The 21,887-nt window shown below is 38.3% G+C and overlaps 1 protein-coding gene across 1 annotated transcript in view; it reads left to right on the top strand.

Moving 5' to 3' along the window:
• The window catches only part of LOC128789250 (ras and Rab interactor 3-like), a 160,311-nt gene that overhangs the window by 41,483 nt on the left and 96,941 nt on the right, over positions 1 to 21,887 (top strand). The window contains exons 3-11 of the mRNA XM_053944989.1: positions 9,036 to 9,112; positions 10,304 to 10,378; positions 12,180 to 12,264; positions 12,961 to 13,064; positions 13,797 to 13,871; positions 14,863 to 14,888; positions 15,570 to 15,623; positions 16,675 to 16,817; positions 21,466 to 21,635. Coding sequence (XP_053800964.1) covers positions 9,036 to 9,112; positions 10,304 to 10,378; positions 12,180 to 12,264; positions 12,961 to 13,064; positions 13,797 to 13,871; positions 14,863 to 14,888; positions 15,570 to 15,623; positions 16,675 to 16,817; positions 21,466 to 21,635 — 809 coding nt within the window. The remainder of the gene's footprint in view (positions 1 to 9,035; positions 9,113 to 10,303; positions 10,379 to 12,179; positions 12,265 to 12,960; positions 13,065 to 13,796; positions 13,872 to 14,862; positions 14,889 to 15,569; positions 15,624 to 16,674; positions 16,818 to 21,465; positions 21,636 to 21,887) is intronic.

The following is a 21,887-nucleotide window of genomic DNA, read 5'->3' as shown; positions in this document are numbered from 1 at the left end:
TGTGTTTGTGACTTTGAGCTAAAACATATGAACTGAGAAGTAATGCTATTAATCCCATGTGCTCAAAAAGTGTAAACCTGGCCCCAGAAAAATGTGATGTTTGTTTAAAAGACAAACAACAAGTCTGGGTGTCTTTTTTGTTTGTCTTCTGGGTTTTGTAAATCTTTTAGGTTTTTGGGCTTGTTACCTCTTCTACAAACACAAAGGCTAGAGGCAGATTTTTTTGTTTTAAGTGAAAGCTGATGTTCTTACATAATTACATGATTTCAGGACCATGGCTTCAGAAAAAGTTAAAAACCAAATATTATATGTTTTACAAAGAAGTAATGAGACTTGGCTATACCACATAAGCGTGGCTCACATGGAAAAACTATTGTGCTTCTGATTTCCATATGAAAATGATTCTTTCAAAGCACCAAGGGGTACATGGAACCAAAAATTATACTGAATGCTTGACTTTAAAGCCTGACTTCATCCAGAGGTTTTTAACACTGTTGGAGGGGTTTTTTTGAGAGCTTAAATGGTGCAACTTAAAATAATTTTCAAAAATTCAACTTCTTTCCAAAAGAAAAGCAAAATTTGGAGAAGTAACCAGCAGTTCACAGCTTGCAGCATCAATGGCCTGATTTTTTTAAGGGCTGGATAGGCTGTCTGAATTCCATGAAAATGTTGGCTTGCCTGTACTGAACACTCTTGGATATTCTGGCCTCAGTAAGGTCACCAAAGAGGACTTAAGGCCTCTGCCTTATTGCAGCATCTTTGAATTTTACCAGTTCCCTCCTGGTTAAAGGAGTTTTTTGGATAAAGTACAGGAAAACTCACTGTTGGAAACAAACCTAAATTGGCAGGGATGGAATAAATGTTTGAGTTAGGTCTTTTTACAACTGCCTTCCATAATTTTTCTTTTATATCTAGAAAGAGAAGCTTCTAATTAAGAAAAGTTTAAACAATACCCATACCTGACTTCATTGTATGCCTTTCTCTGGTCTTAGTAGGCCTGACTTAAAGTCTGCTGTTGCTCTGCTATCTCATGCCCATTTGATTCTAAAAAGGCAATTTATTTAACTTAATCTTAGCCTGGTAGAATCTTAGCCATGTGTAGTTTTTGTGCTATTTCAACTTGAAGAATATCACCATTTTTCTAGATGGTTAAAATTGCTGCTTGGATGGGTATATTTTACGTATTAAATTTTGTTTCCTTTCCTATGCATTTGGGGGAAAAGAATGGTGTGTGCCAATACAGCTGCTTTTAAATGAGCCATGCTGAAGCTTTTACTGAAGTAGAAGGGATTCAAAAGCTTATTATTATGCATTCACTGTACTGAAGGCACAATAGCACAGTTTAATTTAAAGTGCACTTCTGTTCTGAATGATAGCTGCTGTGGCAGCTCTTGTGGTTGCTTAATTCTTCCTTCTCAGTGTTTTCCACATGTGATCTGTTCAGTTTTCAAGTAACCTGATAGCTTTTCTGGCCACTAGCAGTTCAAACTTAATCTGTGGTCTGACTTGGATCCAGTCAATTTTGCCAGTGGTTTTGCCATTTGGATGTGGTTGTCACTGCTACTGAGGGTGTACCTGGCAGGTAATAGACCATATTCTGTGTTATTTGAGTCTGTCTCCAACATGTGTAAGGAGGTAGCAATCACCCGATTTTACTCACTGAAGAAGGCCAGGTAGAAGGAACTTGGTTGTACAGAAAAGTACTTTTGTAGTCATTTTGCAAGCAGAGGTGTTCATGGAACAGGATCAGTGATCCTTTGTAAAGAAAGATGTTATTTCCTGTCACTTCATTTATATCCGCTCTTAAATGTAATTGTCTTTCTTATTAGCTCTGCTGTGGTAGCCAGCTTTTACTTTTTGAAGGGCAGTTTTGATCCCATTGTTCATGTAGCATCAATGGAATAATATTGGAATGGACTAATAATGAGGTCTTCAGATGTTCAGAAGAGAAGATTTCTACCTTGGACCAAATTCACTTAACTGATCCCTCTTGCTTGCATATTCAAGCAGCACAAGGAAGATTTTCTCCCTGCTATGAAATTTTGTAGTGTGAGGAAATCTGCCAAGGGCGCAGCTTCTGTGGTGGTTGTTCCTTGTATACTGCCTGCTGACAGAGTAATTTTGGGAACCAAGGAAGGGATAGTGGTCTGCTCTCTGCTGTTCATTAGGCATAATACAATAGTACATGTAAGAGCAGCTCCAGTGCATACTCGGTAAAAATATTTTAAAAAATATTTTAACTGTGGAGTTAATACCCACTATGTGTAAAAGTGTCCTTTTGTGCCAAATGGAGTGGGTCATTTCAAAAGAGGTCACTAGTCCACAGTGTCTTAGAATTACGTTACACTTTTCATAATCTTTTCAGTGAAGTGCTACAACTTGTCTGGTTGATTTCAAAGCCCATTGTTACAGAAATCAGATTGTCATTTTTCCCCTGGCAGTACAGTTTATGAATAGACCTGCAGTGAAATCCCCTTGAAGATGTTATTGACATGTCAGACAAAACAACCTCTTCTTGCTGTTATTGTAAGATGAATAAACTGAGTTTATAAGTGATTAGGCTGAACAATTAGCATAAATACTTTCCATCCTTTAGTTCTGGAAGAGATTTTTGAGTCTGACTGGGAGTAAAAAAATTCTAAACAAGACCTCTTTGAGCTTGAGCTGAGAATAACAAAACCTCGTAGTGAAATGTTTGATTCTCCACCTTGTTTGCAGCTGGAAGGCTTGCCTGTGAAAAACATAAGGAATGATTCTTTTCTGTAGGGCTGAAAAGTTGCCTGACCTTTTAATAACTGTCCTTTTTATGTGAGTCACAGTATTGATTGTTAATCCAGTCACTGTCCTTTTTCCAAAAGGTAGTGATCTTGCCAGGGACATCACTACTTATCTGTATTTAAAAAGGACACAGCCAAACTGAGTCCAAAACCCAGCACAGCCAAAGAGCTCTCACCTTCAAATGAAACAAGATGCTGTAGACCACAGAAACTAGAGATTTTCAGGAAGCAAAAAAATGAGAGAAAGGTGGAGACGGAGTCTCAAGTGTATGAAGCTCAGAGTGGGAAATTCCATGTAGAGGCAAATTCCATGTAGAAGACACAATTATTTACAGGTAACTGATGTCTGTAGTTAATTCATAGGACAGTCAAGAGGTAGTACAATTTAAACTGTTCACATTATTCCATGGTGTTTATTCACTGCTGAGAACCAGAATTACTCTCCCAGAGCCTGGAAATGACATGTCATATCTGAAAAAGCTGCACCAGTGCGGGACCCTGGCAGTGTTTGAACTGCTTTGTCAGCCTTGGCTCAGAGTAGTGTAAACAGAGTATGAGTCAGGAAGTGAAAAAGGGGAGAAGGTGAAAAATTTCTTGGTACCCTGGTTTAGGAATCTGATGTGTGAAATAAAAGGGTTGGGGTCCATAGGTGGCATTTTGAAGAATACACTCATGCTTAGTGGAAAACTGGTGTCCTAATAAGAGAAGATAGTAGAACAGTTCAGAAATTATGTGAATGGTCTGGAGGCAAGGGAGAAAAAAACAAGCAAAACATGATTCCAAACCTTGGGAAACTTTTAGAATTGTTTTTTTGGGTTTTTTTTTTTGAGTAACACAAAGGTTAATACATGCAATGCTGCTCTCTGGTATGTGGATGCGTCCTCGTATTGCAGTACTTGTGTATTCTTGTGTCCTCACTGAGTCCCCTAGATCAGGAACTGGAATCTCATCATGCCTTTTAATTTTTTGGCTAATAGATAATTCTTAATGTTTTTTCATTGTTTGACATTGACATAATGACTGAAAATACTTCTCTTTTTTTTTATAAAAGAGAGAAGAAACTCAGTGTAAGTCTAGGATTTAATAAAGTAGTCTACTTTTTATTGTGGCTAATCCAGTTTTGTATAGATATTTTCATAACTTCATGCTGATGGAAAGAGAATTTTCATGGCTATTTCATAAATAATACCATTCTTTACAATCATATATGAAATGGATTTCATGGTTGAGAGTTGAGTTAGTTATTTGCTTCATAAGCTGCCATTTTTCCATTGCATATATGATCGCACTTGGGAGTCCTCTTTTGGTTGAGCAATGTAAATTGGATTAATATATCAGAGAGATAAAATTTGCTCATAATTCTACTGTTTATGAGGTGAGGGGTATGGAGGAGTATGCTTAGTGTGCCTCCTGCCAGATGGTACTTTGCCTGCAAATAGAAAGCTTGATCTTTGGCATCACACAGTTTTATATGGATGCACAAATGCCTCTTGAAGAAGTTGGGTGGTGTTTCAGATAATTTCATTCCACTTCATTTGGATTATTGTTTTTGTTGCCTTATTGTTGCTCAGCTAGTATAATCCATGAGGCAAGTTTACTAAAGAGTTATCTCTACAGAAGCATCCTTGCAGAATTTTTCAAATAAACATGTGCATTTCTATGACTGACCCATTCCTGATTTGCTGTAAGACCGCTGCCTAGGTTAGTATGCAGCAAAAAAAAAAAGGGAAAATCCACAAGTCATCCTGCTGCAGAAAACTGTAAACAGCTGTCTAATGGGTATAGGAGCTTAATGCTTGATAATTCCTACTTTTTCCAGAGGACGTCTGACACGATCAGTGAACTGTTCTTTATTTCTTCAGTGGTCCTTTTAAGATTTGTATGTTACCAGCTTTCATGTTTAAATGCGCTTGCTGAGTGTACTGTTTTTCTTCACCAACAATTTAGAGTTAAGGGCCTGTTAGCTTGTGAAAAGAAATATACCTTTAATGTACTATGGCATATTTATGATTTTCTCATGACTATTCAAATCCATTACATCTAACTTAGGAAGTATTACTAAAAAGAAGGACTTTCACATGACACATTTTATATTTGAGTAAACTAGTTTCACTGTGAAGGTAAGATCTTTGGGTTTGACTTTGTTTCTGGTATTAATACTACATTGCATCACTAAAGTCAATAGTTTCCTATGAGCAAAAGCTACTTACTATTCTTTTCTCAAGTACACAATTACTGGCACAATATTTGCAGTGCACAGATTGTGCAAGAAGATTGGCTGAGTGTATTATGTTGTTCCCTGAGACTACCTACATGTACTGAGGTCATTGTTGTCCTTCTGAGACTGTACCACTTCAGCCCCTGAAGTAATAGGTGAAACATGACAGGGGTCTGACCCTTTTGACATTCATAAAGAGAATATGGGAGGATGCTTTCAAAGGTGCTAACTATCTTTCTGTAAAAATCTTCCCAGTGCACTGATTTTGAAGACCTGTGTGGGCTAAAGTCACAAATGTTCTAAAAGCAAGAGTAGTTCTAAGACATACTTACTCTATTCATTGCAACTCAGCTGATATAGAACCCTTGCATTCAGGGAGATATTGGAAGAAATGATGATTTTCTGGCTTTCAATCAAATCTTGCAGCAGATGAGTACAGAATTCTAAAGTAGTACTATTTGCAGTACCATGAAGTCTGTGTCAAGTTCAACTCTTGTCACACAAACTGTTGACATCTTGCTGCTGACACCAGGTAATGATGCTTGCATTTGTTTGACAGGTACAAAGAAGTTCACTTCTGCACACAGTGATGAGTTTGTTCACTGTCACTGAGGCACCAGTACATGTGTAGGGACACAACACCAAGCCTTGGGAAAATGAGGATCTGGAATGTGGGAAGGGAATTGCACACAAGCAGAAATATACTTCAATGCAGAGGTGCCTAAAGCTGTTTGCAGTGCTTAAACAAATGACAAAACTTTAAGTATTCAAGCTGGCTTGCGAATATGATTATTGAAGGGGTAAAAGTGGAAGTATGTAATTCTGTCTTCTGTCTATCCTTCAGCCCCTTACACATCTGTTCTGGGTGAGTCTGATGATCAGCAGTCCCTGAGTGCCAGGGTGAAAGGGTAGGCATTGCAATCTGTGGCTATAACAGGGCCTGAAGGGACAGAGGAGCAAGATGTAAGCGTTAAAATGGGCATTGAGCTTTTGTGTACACCATGTGTAACCCCCTTCCTGCAAAGGCAGAGCTGATTTGACACAGCCTTCAAAAATCTACAGATTCATTTTCCCTGTCAGGAGAAACCTTAAGAGATGTAGCAGGCTTTAACACTGAGCAGGTGTTAAGACTTGGCATGTTTGTTGTGAGTAAATCAACTGCTAATAAGGTGAAGAAATCACATGTCAAGGCAGGTTATAAAACCACAGATCCACGTGGTTGTTGAGATGGTTGTCAGGCTTAGGGGATTCTGAAACTTCACTCCATTGGCAGCCTGCCTGTCAGAGTATGGGTAGGGCATGTGGGAACAATGCTCTCAGGGTACCCAGAATTAATCTGCTAACAGCCTACGTCAGGGCAGGTGTCGCCAGCATGCCGGGGTTGCCCCAGCTGCTTCGTGCCAGCTCTTTGCTCCGGAGCCAAGCAGGCAGCTTATGCTGTGCAGCTGCTCTTGTGTTCTGTTCTGAGCCATGCTCTTTGCATGCCTTGTATAGCTCTTTAGCCACAGACAGCTCAGCCAGAGCTTTTTATCAAAGGTGAATCATGCTTTCTGTCATGCCATAATCAAGGATTTTTTTATGTCCATGACTCAGAGAAAAAGGCGGTGGCGTCCCCTCCAAGTCGTAACTGGATAAGGTGCTTTTGTTTCCCCACTCATTTAAGGATTGGAGAGAGGGAACAAGCTACAGATTGATGGCAATTTCAATATAGACTTGGCTTTCTTGGTGTCCTCCCTTCCTCCTGAGATCTGTGCTGGATAAGATGAGCTGCAGGACCCATGAGTTTGCAACAGTACCAGCAGGATAAATATTTCTGTATTTCTATGTGGTTTTAAAATTATGGGTGTATGTTCCCCTCCTTTTTTTTTGGCAAAGGTTAGCCCCATTAGATGTACTGCTCTTCATTTCATCTCCTTCTCCCATCTGTTCTGTCTCTTTTCAGTAGAAACCAAGGAGATGTAGCTCCCACTCAGGCAGACAGATAACTCATCTCCCATACATGAGAAAATATCTCTCCGTGAAGCTGAGCAGTGCCTTGCTGTGCACACGCATCAGATTGTACCGCGAGGGCAATCTGAGACTGCTCTCTCAAACTCTGATCATGTCATATTCCCTCTGTCAGCTTATACAGAGGAGGGAATGCCACTGCCCCCTTTAGTTAAGTGTTGTGAATTCCCAGGCCTAAAATAGGACCCAAGGGAATCCAAACAGCTTTTTCCTGAGAAACCAGGTTATCACAGCAGTAGGTAAGAAAAACAAATAGTTTAAAATACTAAAGCCATGATACAGCTAGTAAATAAAGAACAGTGCATGTAGATAAGGTATACAGAATTTATAGATGATTGTTAGACCAAACCTGTGATTATTTGGATAATAAAGCTGTAAAGACAGCAAATGTTTATACAGTAAAACTCTATACTGTACCTTGGAACTCACTGGTAGGTGTCCACTTCATTAAGGAAGAAATCTTGCCTACCAAGCTCCAGAGCTTTGTTTAATTTCCCTGACTTTTATAGGAGATTTTGAATTGTCTCGTTGTGAGAAAAACTGCACACCATGAGTTCTTCGTAGAGAGGAGCAATATCTTTGAGAAAAGCTGTCTTTGTGTTAGTCCATGTAATATTACCTCTGTGAGACAAGCAGGTGTTTATTACAAGTAGTTATTTATTACTAATGCTGTTATCACCAGATTATACTGTTATCACTGTCTATGAAGCAAGGCAGTTTGTAGTGAAGCTGCTTTGCTTTTGTTTTGTGATTGGTTGCCTACACTCGTTTTTATTTTCTGGCTCTTACCTGTGATGTCCTCGGGACTTCTGATTCCCTATTTGGTATTAACTTCAGAGAAGTAAAGTCACCTTAGAAAGATTAGAAAAATGGTGATTTGTATTCATGCTTCTCAAAACTTTGATTTATACTAACTTATCCATTTTAACATTGCACTGTGAAACATTATACAGTCATCTGAATGAGATTACCAAGTAGGTAATAGCTTCCCAGATGACACATCAGTTTGCCAAGATAGGGAACAGGGATATATTCCTTCTGCCATGTGGTGGCAGTAAGGGGATGGCACTTGTGGCACAAACACCTGTGATGAGAGCTGCACTCCTTTGCATCCAGTTATGTGAAAAGGTCTGCCTCATGTGCAGGGTGCTGTTATCATTGCTAGAGACTCAGGCCAAGGCTCTGTTCTTTGCTGTCCTATATGTGTTCTCACAGGCACAGCTTGAATGGAGGACACAGAGGACAAAATGGGGGTTGCAGTGTAAACAGTGTGTGTGTCCTGAATACATCCGTGTGGGCATGGTATTTCAACCAGTGATGTAAGAACAACCATATTGTGTAAGCAGCTGTAGATCTGGGTCTTTTCTCCCATTTCCCTTCCATTAAGGAAGTTTCCTTAATGCATTTTTTTTTACTAATCACTTCAGATAATATTAGTTTTTAATAGGCAGAATTTATTAAAAAACACATGCATTGTGTGCTTACTAATTTTTTATCATACATTATTTCATGTGGTAGGGAATAACTTCTCTGAAAAATTTTGCTTTTGTCAGCTAATGTAACTGACAATAAGTTCTTAAAGTTGATAGTATTTCAATATTATTCCAGAAGGTATTCTACTCTCATGAAGGGAATGGTATTTTATTATAGTAGATATTGCTATATTACTATATATAGCAGTGTATTACTACAAGGAACCTACTTGGCTGTTACATGCATATATGCTTCTGTTGGCAGCTTAAAATGTTTATACAACATATAAAATAGATTAAAGCATTGCAGATTCCTGCATCTTGACCTGTAGTTGTGAATTATCCTGTATTGTGTTCCTGTAAGAGTGTCAACTGTGATTACACAGTGTCTCAAAACTACAGAGCACTAAAGAAATTCTGAAATGGCAAGCTGTAATATAATACATCAGAAGAGGCACTTATGTTTGGTCATATGTTTCTGCAGATGCTTCCCTATTTTTCATTCTTTTGCTTATACATGCTGTGTACATTTTTTTTTTTTAAAGTATGTTTTTCTTTCAGCCATTAATGAGTTTCCTGAAGATATATTTACAAATAAAGAACGACAGCAAGGAGGAATTCTGCTTCATATCATTGCTGTAAGTTTTTCTGTACTGTGCCTTATTTTTGTTTTCCTTTTATGTTAACTAATTCTATTTTTATTTTTAATAAGCTATTAATTATCATAGTGACCTTACTAAGTAGAGTTCTGTATATATCAACAAGTTTTTAATACTTTGATTTGAGTATTTCTAATATGAGTACAGTTCCTTAAAAGGTAACACCTTGGGGACATGGTATAGTGGTGGACTTGGTATTGTTGGATTAACAGTTGAACTTGATGATCTTAAGGGTCTTTTCCAACCTAAATGATTCTGTGACTCCGTGATTTAAGAAAAGGATGCAAGTCTGAATTTGCAGAACCTATTCATTCATCCTCTTGGAGATAAAATCCTGGCAGAATGGATCACATGACTTTTATTTCATGTTTTATAGTCAGAGTTTGGGATTCCTTCATTGATGACATCAAGCATGATGTGGAAGTTCCTTGAGTCTCTTTTCTTTTCTTTTGTGCCTCTATGCAATAGATGCAATTATAATTTAAAAAACCCCAAACCAACCCTGAAGAAATATAGAAAATATCATGTGGGATTTTTTTTATTGCATTAAAAACAAAGAAAGTGAGGCCTGCAGGCTCCAGTTTGTCATTCCCAGCTCAGGGAAAGTAAAGTATAAAGGAGTTCTGTTTGATGGACACCAGCAGGATTAAGCCCACTGCATGGGCACAGCACATAAAGCTGCATAAAACAGTGGGAGAATCACATGTATGCAGGGAACCAGGATCATTTCTAGGTGTTTTGGTGCAGTGATCCATGGCCAGAGTCCACTTATTTCCAGGTGTAAATATTTCCTGAATATTGTTAATCAGCCTGGTTTTATTTTCTATTTAATTACTTGGTCTGATAATTAGTTAAAAATAGAGAGGATGACTACATAACTTTGTAGCTTTACCTGTTACTTTTCATTGTATGAAATCTGTTGTGACATCCTGTTCTGTTTGTGTAGTACCTTTCACATTTTAGGGTCTGACAAACATTCCAAATTAGATCTTACATTCAAAAATCTGGTTTTATGTCATAAATTTATCAACAGGGAGATTTTTATTTGGAATTAAATAAAAAGTGAAGCAATGTATTTCTGACAGTTTGAATAAAGGTAGCATTACCTTTTTTCCTCTTTTCATATACAGGAAAAATCTGAAGTATTCCCTGAATTTATTTTCTTTACAGGCTCTTTATATGTTTTACGCTTTGGCCATAGTATGTGATGACTTCTTTGTTCCATCCTTAGAGAAAATTTGTGAGGTATGTTAATTAACATTATTACTCTTCTAGAAATTTATTTAGAGAATATTATTTAGAGATATTATTTTCCATCAAAAAAGTGAACCAGTGGTCTGCGCATACTTGTTTCTCTGGCCACACTCAAGCAAAAAAAATCAAAGATTTAATGAGATCGGATGACAAAGCCCACTCTTAAATACCTGAAGCATGTAACTAGGAGAGGTATTGGTTATGGATGAGTTGGATTTATTATTGTGCTGCTTTTTTGAAAAGTAACCTGTGGAAAAATATCATAGATGGAAAAATTAATGTGGTAGCTATGCAAATCTTATTGCACATCTACCACCGTGTCAGGAGAAAGGAAGTATATCTGGTCCTAGCATAAAATGGAAAAAAGAGAAAATCCTTGAGAAAAGTATGTACCTTGGATATGGACTCAGAATTCAGATTTTATATGCGAAAAAAAAAAAGTAACGCCTTTAATTTTTGAGAAGACTTTACAAAATTACATTTAGGATTCTAATTGAGTTGATTGTGACAGAGTAGAATTAATACATGGCATGTAAATGTTGTGGTGAGTATGATTTTGGTGAACAAAATAAATACATAATACAAATGTAGATTTTAACGTCATTTTAAACATGAAATGAAAATCTCCTTTGCTTTTAAACAAAAATAAGAGTGATCATTTTCTGAAAAACTCCTGGGATTTTTTTTTGGGTGTTTTTTGTAGCTAGTTTAAAAGTCTCTTTTCCTGTTGCTAAAGGTACTAAATACCTGTTGGTGTTACTCAGAGTTGTAAGCTTACACTCATCAGTAAAAGAACTAATAGAATAATAAGGGAGTAATTAAATACGCAGTTGGGATATTTTCTTTCCCTTTCCAGATGTTCAATATTCAGCATGCACATTAGATACTATATTTAAGTTATACCAATTGGTTGTACCAATTACTGGTTACTGATCCTTCATAAAATATTTACATTTTATCTCACATTCTACTGAACATTTAAACAGCTACCAAGAGTTCAGACAGCACACTTAGGTTTGAGCTCCCGCAGCAGTATGACTGGTAGTAGATCATATTTGTGTTTATGTTTTGTCAAGGTGTGTAGGATGCCATTGTTATCAGCTTAAGATGTTTTCAGGCAAACTGCTTGGAAAATACAGGATTTTTTACTTCTCCTTTTGTCACTAGTTACTTTTCTATCCTTGAAAGAAAAATAGTATACTAAAGATGTTCCTAGAGACTCTCCAAAAGGAAAAAACTCCTCCATAAAACTGTGTTTATAGTTCAAGGGAAAGATCTTCAGACTGCTAAAGTGATGCAACCCACTTGTGGACCTGCACGTGTTGTTGCTAGTCTGAGAACTCTAAGTTAACTATATCCTATTAGAGCTTAAGAGACACCATCATAAAAATAGATCTCTCTACCATACACAGCCCTCTCTGTGTCTAACTGGACTAATTTTATCTGTGTCAGCGGACTCACTTTTGATTAACACAGTTGAAAAGTGAAGCCAGAATCAAGCCTGCTGTTCATAGGACTTATTCACAAAGGTTGTATTTTTCTGTTACAGATTTTCATTTTTGAATTTTAGAAGCCCTGAGAGTAGGGGAATTGAATGACTGTGTTTAGAGTTACAGAAGTAAATTAATGAAAACAATTTGAGATGTTTACAATCCTTTTCAATCTCCAGAGATACTTTTCTTTAATCCGCTCCATGTAAGCCACAATTGGCTATTCATTTACATATGTAACCGTAGAACTCCACAACGTAACTACAGTAGTAGTGCTCAAATTACCAATTGTTTTCTTCTAGAAACTACATTTGAGTGAAGATGTTGCTGGAGCCACATTCATGGCAGCAGGGAGCTCCACTCCAGAGCTGTTTGCATCTGTTATAGGTACGGAGCCCACACACAAGCTTTTTTGAGATCTGCTGTTAAAAAATCAGCAGCAGATCAAGCACAGGTACCCATCCTTCTGGCAATTTATAATCAGCAATTGCAGCTGTCAGCTTGTCTGTGGTTCATGGTATCATTAACTACTCAAAATATCTCATGAAACTGTGAGTCTTCTCTCAAAACACAGAGAAGAATGTCTGATTCTGAACACAGGGTGCAAAAGAAGAGATTTATTGAAGTCCTTTGAGAAGTAATTTGATATATTTGGAAATAGATTAAGAGCAGCCCTGAGGAGAAAGACTTGGGGGTGTTGGATGATGAGCTCATCATGATCTGTCACTGTGCAAACCAGTGTGCACTTGCAGCCCAGAAAACCAACGATATCCTGGGCTGCAGCAGAAGCAGTGTGACCAGCAGGTTGAGGGATGTGATATAGCTAAAAACTAAGCTGTGAAACTCTTGAACTAACTAGTTAAGAAATCATTTACTAAAATTATATATGTAGAGGTTCTATGCCGCAGCTGGGGAGCTGCTAGCTAGACTAAAAGCACAAATTATTAAACAGAGAAGTGAGCCTTAATTACGAAACATGGTTTGGTTAATCTCTGAAACAGTCTCTACTTCACAAATAGTATATGCTCTGAGTGACCTAAAATTAAATGACAGTTAGTTATGTATGTTTTACTCCCTCTGCAGGTGTATTTATCACTCATGGAGATGTAGGAGTTGGGACCATTGTTGGTTCAGCAGTTTTCAACATTCTCTGCATTGTTGGTGTCTGTGGACTGTTTGCAGGACAGGTTAGTAAGATACTTGTCTTTACATAGTTCAATTGCTTACAATTTAGGGGTTTCCATGAGCATATATTAAAAAAAAAAGACAAAATCACGGACAAAAATGACATTGTGAAAAACTTCAAAGATTGGAAAGAAGTTACAAATGCTTTGCAAATAGTGAATGTTTCCAAAAAGTTCAGCTGCAGTGTCAGCACTCTGAACATGTAGCATACAGAGGAAACTGGTTCCTCTTCATACAATAATGTGTTTACATTGAACTGATCATTGGCATCTGCTGATCCTTCCTGGTACTGATGACAGTCAAAGAATCTGGGGCACAAGCATGAGACTTGCTCCATTTACTCAATAGATGGTTAACTGTTTATCATATCTTTTCAGGTAGTAAGTCAAATAGGTCCACAAATAAAAGGAATGAGGAACAATTGGTTTGCTGCAGTACAATGAATTTTACTTTACAATTGAAATTATAACCAAATCAAGTATCATTAGTAAGAAATGTATTTCAATAATGGAAATTTCTAGATGAATTTTAGTACTGATGCTTGTTATAGATCCATTGTCTAACAGACTGATACATCTTCATGGCAGCATAAAAATGGGTTTGGTTTCAGAATTGTTGCTAATAATAATAATTACTCTGCTTACACACCTAAGTTATTTTAAGACAGGGGCTTTTTTGCTTGTCTGTTTTTGAAATCCTGTATTTTTGTTGACTGAAGATGTGGTGCTTTTCAGGTGGTTTGTCTCACCCAGTGGGCAGTGTTCCGGGATTCTGTATACTACACAATATCTGTGATCGTACTTATTGTGGTAAGTAGCTCTCTTATCAGTTACTGTGTTTCAGTGCTTGAATTTTTGGAGGACCAGCCTGCTCCCTTTTGATACACACTGGCAAACAATTATTTTCCTAGCTAGTTCTAGTGGCATCTGGAAATGAGAGCTGAGCTCCACAGTGTTGTATAAATATGAAAATTTCATACAGCCCCATGGAATATGTGCCCACCATGTCCATCAGTGTCCATTCATTTTGTTCCTAGGGTTTGTAAAGTTCTGCAGGCTAGTAGGATACTGTTACACAGTGTAGATAGCACTCTCCTCAGACCTAGGAGATTGCTTGTTGTGAAGGTGAAAAATTTTGAGCTACACATCTATTTTAAATTGAGAAGGTGGCTGTTTCTTGCTTCTACACAGTAATTTTATTTCCAATTCTGGGTAAGTTTTTCCATGTAGAGCACAGGTGAGATACCACTTTGTTCATCTAGAGCAGTGTAGTAGTTCCTGAATGAACACATTTAACGTGTCTGGTGGCAAGGCAGGGAAGAATCCATTAGTCTGTGTTTTGTAATACAAGTGGATCACTAGCTGTGTATTCACTAACAGTGGTTACACAGGGTTGAATAAAATGTGGATAACCACTTGACCCAAGAGGAGAAGTAAAATGGCTGCCTGTTCTGCTACAACCAGTCTAGCTGTTAAAAGGACTCAAGAGTTAAGTTTTTTTTGGAATAAATGACTTTGCTGTCATTTGCACAGCATAGCATATGGGTACATGAGTACATATCTGCCTGTCTTTCACATGCTTGCACCATTTTCCTTGATAGTTCTTAAAATGGCCACTGGTAGGCCTTGTTCACAAGGTTTGTGTTTTGTGAGGGGCACAATCCATACAGTGGAAGTTCTGGTTAGAAAGGGTCAAAACTTGAGTAGATCTGTATGGATGTGGCTGATACTTGCTGAAGAAATTTGACAGTTTTTTGAGATAGATCAGAGAAATTTATGTTTCTTTTTTTCCTTCTTCTAGTTCATATATGATGAGAAAATAGAATGGTAAGTTGTATAAATTATTCCATGCAGTCCTGTATTTGCCATGAGGCTCACCAGTAAATAGAGTTGTAGTGTAATTGACTTTCATTCTACATACTGAGAATATGAGCTGGATTGAAAACCTATGTATTTTGTTTGGGCATAGTTTTTATGATGGTCACAGAAAACTAAAAGGAAATTTAAGAACCAGGAAAGATTAAGGAAGTACATAGGCTCTGTGTAAGACCTGAAGATTCCCATGTGCAGAGAGGGTAACCAAAACTCTTCTGCTCAGATTCTGACTGTTAACATTTATGGGGATGCCAGGTGTTCCAATGAACACTCCAGCGTGAATCCTAGAGGAAGATCACAGGCACCTTCTAACAGTGCTCTCAAAGTGCCTGGCCAGTGCTTCAGCACTGAATTGCTAAAGGCCTTGGTGTTGTGATCCTTAGAGGGTAGCTGTGATTTCAGTCTTTATAGCACATTTCTGAAATAAATGCATTGCATTTTATTTGCATGTTTATTGAAATTTGAGTCTGCTTCCCCTCTCATTCTGCTGAGACACCATCTAATCTTAATGATGTGAGTCCTGTGTGCACAAATGTGACTTGTACCAGATGTTTAAGGCACACTCCTACATAAAACTTGTAAAGCATACAGCTGTTTGAATGGCCTTCTAACACTTCTTTCTGTCTTTCTGAGGTGGGAAAGCCTTGTACTCATCATTATGTATTCATTCTACATACTTATCATGAAGTAAGTACTTCTCCTCGCTGTACCCTTTAGATGTTAACTGACCATCATTCTTTTGGTCTTGTTCTGTCCTTGGCCTTCCTCCCTGAGGGCAATACAACAGTCATGTTAGATCTGTTGGGTTTTATGCTTAACCACTTTAATTCTATGTTTGTGCCTAATCAGCAGCAAATACTTTCATGCATCCTTTTCTATAGTGCACAGAGGTAAAGTAGCTTTCAGAAAAAGTTGAGAAAAATGTCATTTATACAAAGGTATATGAAAAGATTGCAGGCCGCTCTGGATTATAAACACACATCATGTCAGCTCTTACACATATTTTATACTCCCTGGAGAACGAGGTCCAATAACACTAGATAGAGTGCTAAGCATGTATTTATCTTCAGACCATCTCATCTTAGTTGTTTACTGGTGTCTTCTTCTGTTATGTCACTGCCTCTGACAGGAGAGTCAGAGGTCTGACTGTTACTGTGTCTGTGAGTCCACCCTTCTATTGCAAGTTGCTTAGACTTGTATCCCTTGGTGCCTTCCCCTCACAAATCACCCTGTTGGAACTCCCTTTTCTCCTACATCAAGTCTCAGCAGAGCTCATTGACAGCCCTCTTATATCCCACCCTAGTGTTAAAATAGATATATTCTGTCTTTAGAAGGGCATGGTCAGCAGTCCCAGAAATGCTCAAGAACCCTCTCACAGGGAACACAGTACTGTAAGAAACAGTGAGGTGAATTGTGAGCTGATGCAGGAGGAAAGAAGCTGCTCTATAGTGAGTGTCCTGGCTCCAAAATCAACAGCTCCAGTGTTTGCCTTCACTAAATCTGCTCTAGTGCCTTTTTGCAGTCCGCTGTATGTCATGAGAGATAGGTGCAGTCCTTGCTTTCCTATCAGCTTGCCACTGAGTTGGACAGTCGTTTCTCTTCACTTCTTATTAATTGTCAGAGAACAAGCATCCAGGCTTTCCTGCTCGCCTGCATAAGTTGTTCTCAGATGGTTTAAAGTTTGCCAAGAAAATGCAAAAATCCAACCTTTTTAGAGACCTTTTCTTTGCACTTTCAGGTACAATGTGAAGATGCAAAATTTCTTCACCCTTAAAAGCAAGAATGTTGGAAATGGTGACACAGTCAACAATGAGCTGGAAGATGGTAATAAATGTTATGCCTCTAGTTGTGATGACCCATCCATTCCATTACTATGGAAAGGTAAGGCTGAGCAGACAGGACTTGGAAAAAGAGTAGTTGACAAAAAGAGTAGTTGGATATCCTTTTTATTTCTTTTATGCAGATCAAAACAATGTCATTATTCAATTGTAAGCAGGGTTAACTTGATAATTCAGCAGTCAGATTGCCACATTAAAAAAAAAAAAAGGATTTTTTCCTCTATTCTGAAAACAAGCTGCTTTGCACATTGGCAATTTTGTTCCCTTTTTATCTCCTGTTCAGTGATGAGCTACAACATTGTGAAAGAAATACACTTTTATTACCAAGAAGAAAGCAATTTTCACTTCAAAAATTAGTTTGGAATGAGAAGTTAGGATGTGGATGTGGAAGGAAATGACATGGGCAGATCAGTGGGCAAGAGGGGTTACATGTTGAGTTCAGATCCTCAGAAGACTGGTTTTCACATGCCTAAATAGTCTGTATACATCACCATACACATAAAAATTCAAAAAATGCAGGTTCTTTGCTATTTGTGTTTTTGTCATAAAGGAAAGAAGATGATATCCAGCTTTTGGTACTGAAAGTAAGCAAAAGTACCTGGGTATTTTTGGCTTGTTTTCTAAGCCTGTTTTTATTTTTTTATCTTCTCTTCCATTTTACCTTTTCTCTATAGAGCAAAATCCTTCCACTTTCAAAGCACAAACCATGTAATTTAGTGAGCAGTTGGGTTGCTGTTAACAAGTGAGGTCTCCTCACTTTGTTCTTTGCACACATCTCCCATTCTAGGAGGCTGAGCTCATCAGCAATGTCAGTAGCATTTGAAAGAGCCCCATGTAATAACAAATAATACCAAACAGGAATTTAGAACAGACTCAGACAATCCCACTCTTTTCTGCTTTTAGTGTTTAGGCTGGGATTTCTTTAAGGTAGATATAGGTAGCTATACCTGTAGGTATAGGTTTATTCAGTGACACTACACTGCTGCTCTGGTCTTTGATAAGGTGTTTAGACAATACTAATTTAAAATTATTTCTCATAGGACATTATAGCATAATTAAATGATGGTGACTTTGAAATACTTTCATCTCATTTTATAATGAACTTTTGGGAGCATTGCCTCTGATATAGTGAGGTCTGTCACTCGCATGTGGATTTGTGTCTATGCAAGGTTCTACAGATGCTTCTTGTATTCAAGTGGAGACATGGGAAAAGGGTAATCCAGTTAAACACCACAGATATTAGTGGATTTTACTTCTGAGGGATTTGTTGTATTCTGATGTCATCTCCCAGCAGGCTCTCCTCTCTAGCCCTTGTGGTAAAAGAGACAATAGCACAGACTGCTTGCCTGTCCCTCTATTCCCTTTTCAAGGAAATGTGTAGATTACAGAATGCTTGTGAAGAACATGTAGAAAAGAAGCAACAAAGCTCCACTAGCAATTGTCCACATCAGTTTTTTTTTCTGATTTTGCCTCAAAGATGCACTGATACTGCAGTTTCACTCAGATTCCCTTTGCCTTCTCCAGCACCCATTACACAAATGCCTGCTGCATTGGAGGGACAATTTTTCAAAGAGCCAGAGTGTAGATACTGTCACGGGCAAACATGCCTGAGAAAGTACAGAAAGAAGAGATTAAGGATTTGAGTGAGCAGTGGGAGGGGAGGATGGCAGTGTTAGCCTGACTGCTTTATGTGTCAAGATGCTGTCCTAGAAAATTGTCACATGGCTGCCTCTAGCTTCTTCCCTCCTCAAAATATGCCATGACCCATCAGTGACTCCCTCTCAGCTGGCACATGCTGGCTTCATAAGCTGAGCTGCATTTTCCCCAGCAGCAGCTTTCAAAAGGAGCACTGCTAATAGCAAGGAGAGAACTGGGGCTGGCCTCTGGCTTGCACTGGTTAGCCGTTTTAGGATCCACTAAAAAACCTCCCTTGGCTTCACTAAGGTGTAGTGACCTTAATCTGATTTTCCACAGGAGGAAAGCCTGATTACTTCCCATAAAGGAACAGTTTCTTTGGGTGAGGAACTTTGTTTCTAGCAAGGATAGTCTATTGCTCAGGGTGCAGGTAAAAGGTGTAACACTGTAAAGATCTTTTATGTTTGCAAGTTTCATGACTTTCAAGAGCTTCCTGTGGTACAATATAAAACCTTGCATCACTCAAATTTCAGAAAGAAAAAGGAGAGATTTTCACCATAAGAAAAATTTCATTTCAAGGGTGAGTTTTGCACACACAGGTAAAGGCAAACTAGATACACTTTGTGAATAGTGCTCCAATTTTCAAAGTACAAATGTGTATTACCCTTGGCTTTTATTGTGTTGACCCAAATTTCCACCAGGTGGCATGGTTTGACCCCTGCCTGAAACCAGAAATATGGACAGAAGCGGGTTTCTGAGGGATTGGGTTTCAGAGCTAAAGTCATCGAGAAGCTTTCTGTTGATTTTGACAGGGTTGTTGCTGATGAACCTTTGATGGTGAGCAGTAAGTTTGTTGGAAAAAAAAGCTGTTCTCAGTAGAGTTTTTTTTTAAGGATTATCACAAAGTAGAAGCACAAAAGACTTTTCTCCTTTTCACATTTCTTAAAACAACTTTTAGGTGGAGTCCATACTACATGGGGCTAAGATATGTGGGGTTTTTTTACAGGCACAGGAAGTCAAACTGAAAATAATGAAAATAATTTGAGTAATGTGCCACAGTAAGAATAGCTTCAGTACTTAAATATATATTTAGTATGAGGTATTCTACAGCAGTGCTGAATTTTTAATTATGGTACTTTTATCAAAGCTGAATATTTGCTCACTGTCTTCATAGGGCTCTAAGAAACAGTTTCAGAGTAACTTCAGTGCTCCAATGTTTTTCATGTCACTGTAAGATGAAGCATTTTGGTTAATTCTCTGGAGGAACTCACTTGGGAGCAGTTAATCTGATGAAACTGGGGTCTTTTTGTTCTTGCTACCATTGCTGTCAAATATTTATTTTTCTTTACTAAAGCAAATGTTAAGTTTATGTAGTTGAGTCCTGATTGTGAGGACTGATTCCTAGGAAACCTGTCTGCCTATTCCTGCACAGAAAAGCTGCTACACTCCGAGAGTCACTGGAGTGGATGTGCCCTTTATTTGCATCATCAGGCACAGTACTCAGCGAGGTTAATTTGGTTTAGATGTTGGAATAGAGGAGGATAATTGCTCCTTTACATTTAGCAGATGTAAAATTACTACTAGTTCTATTCTGTATTAGAGATCTTAAGCTGCAAGCACGATTCTAGAGTGGATTCTTTGAGTAGGGCACATCTCTTTGTGAAACCAGAGATCTTATATTTATGACGCTTCAGGTGACCCCAGTGTGCTCACTGAACCCGTTTTAGTGCAACAAGGCAAGGCACTCAAATGCTTGGAAGGGTACAAGTTACAGATGTTTATTGGTGACTTACAGGCTTGCTGGTTTTTCTTGTTGAATCATTATGGAGAATGTATTTCTTCAACTGCAAATATGCTAGAAGATGCTTGAGACAGCAAAGCCTTTATTGCATGATGTGACTTAGATGCATGCATGGATCCAGTCTTCCTGAAAAACAAAAATATTCAACACTGTAACAATGCAAAAGAGTAACATAATAAGCTTCTGTGTGTTAGGAACAGGTCCATTTAAATTCCATTGTTTGAGTTGAATGTTTTCTTAGATTTCCTTTGCTTCCTGACTGGAACCATGCACTAATCTTTCACTTCTACCTCCTAAATTCTCCTCCTCTTCCTAATGTAAGTAACAATGCAAAATGGGAGGGAGAGGGGGAGGCCAAGCTAAGCAAAGCAGAAAACAAGCAGCAAAGAGTTTTTTTTTCTGTACATATTATTATATGTAATAATTAATATTTATTATGGTCATGTATGTATTTCCTGCCCTGCTTTCTAACACCACATGGGTATGTCTCCTGTCTGCTGAGCCTTGCTCTGCTTGCTATGTGTAGTCTGTAGCATTTGTGAGAATATTGGTTTGTTGGTGAGCTCCTAAAGTCCTTGCCTGTACTTGTGTTGATTCCCAATAAAATTTTGTCTCTGCATGTTCTTAACGTGGTAGAACTTTGTTAACTTTGTAATCTTAAACCTGGTATGGGTTCCTTTATATTAACAAAGGCTTACTTTGCTAGTTAGTTAGAACCATAGATATGTTCTTGACAATTCTTGTCATCATTTCAAATGTTTTCATGTGAGAGATACTGGTAATATTCTGTGAAGGTAAAGTGAAGATTTCCAGAAGGAGTGAGCACAACATTAGGGCCTTCTGCATGTGCAGCACCTTGATCCAATGGAATAGCTTTAGAGGTTTCAGGAGTGCTTTCTACACTGCCACTGTGCAAAAAGTTCTAGAGAAAGGGTACAAAATTCTAGTGGGACATAAGCAAAGAAAACTGGTACTACAGCATGAACAGTTGGGGAAAAACTGCTCCCACTAATCTGACAGTGGCTTGGTGGCTGCCTTAGTAGAATGAAATCCCTTTCCAGCATGTGATCTAAACACAGTGCACAACTGATGAGGAGATTCACCAGGCTGCAGAAATATTAAAGGAAAGTCACTCATAAATTCTGTCATTCAGATAAATGTTTCCCCCACCTGAGCCTGAAAAGACCTGACTCTGGATGGTGGGACGCATGGTAGGGTCAATTGCACTGCTAACTCTGTCCATTGTGATCATTAGTGAAGGGGTCACAGCAGTATGGCAAAAACAGTGTTGTGATGGTGGATGAGATAATCTGCTCCAGTCCTCCCAAATACCGGTTCCCTGAAGCTGGATTACGGATTATGATCACAAATAAGTTTGGACCACGCACCAGAATGCGGATGGCAAGCCGACTCATCATTAATGAGGTACGTTCATTAGGAAAACAGAAAATGACCATGAGGCAGAGGGGGTACCAAAGAGCTGTGCTCATAGTGATCCTGGAATTTAGATTCTCCCATGTTCCTACGGCTGGGAGAGAACTATGTCTTTCTCAAGCAGCTATATGAGAACAGATTTGAAGATTGATTCCCAGCTGATGTTGCCCGTTTTAATGGGAGGGCAGTCAAAAAGGAGGGACTACCTTATCTCCCTGACAGAAGATGTTTACTTCAGTGTGT

The sequence above is a fragment of the Vidua chalybeata genome, chromosome 6 (assembly GCF_026979565.1).
Source record: "Vidua chalybeata isolate OUT-0048 chromosome 6, bVidCha1 merged haplotype, whole genome shotgun sequence".
NCBI lineage: Eukaryota > Metazoa > Chordata > Aves > Passeriformes > Viduidae > Vidua > Vidua chalybeata.
This window is presented reverse-complemented; position numbering and strand designations above follow the sequence as displayed.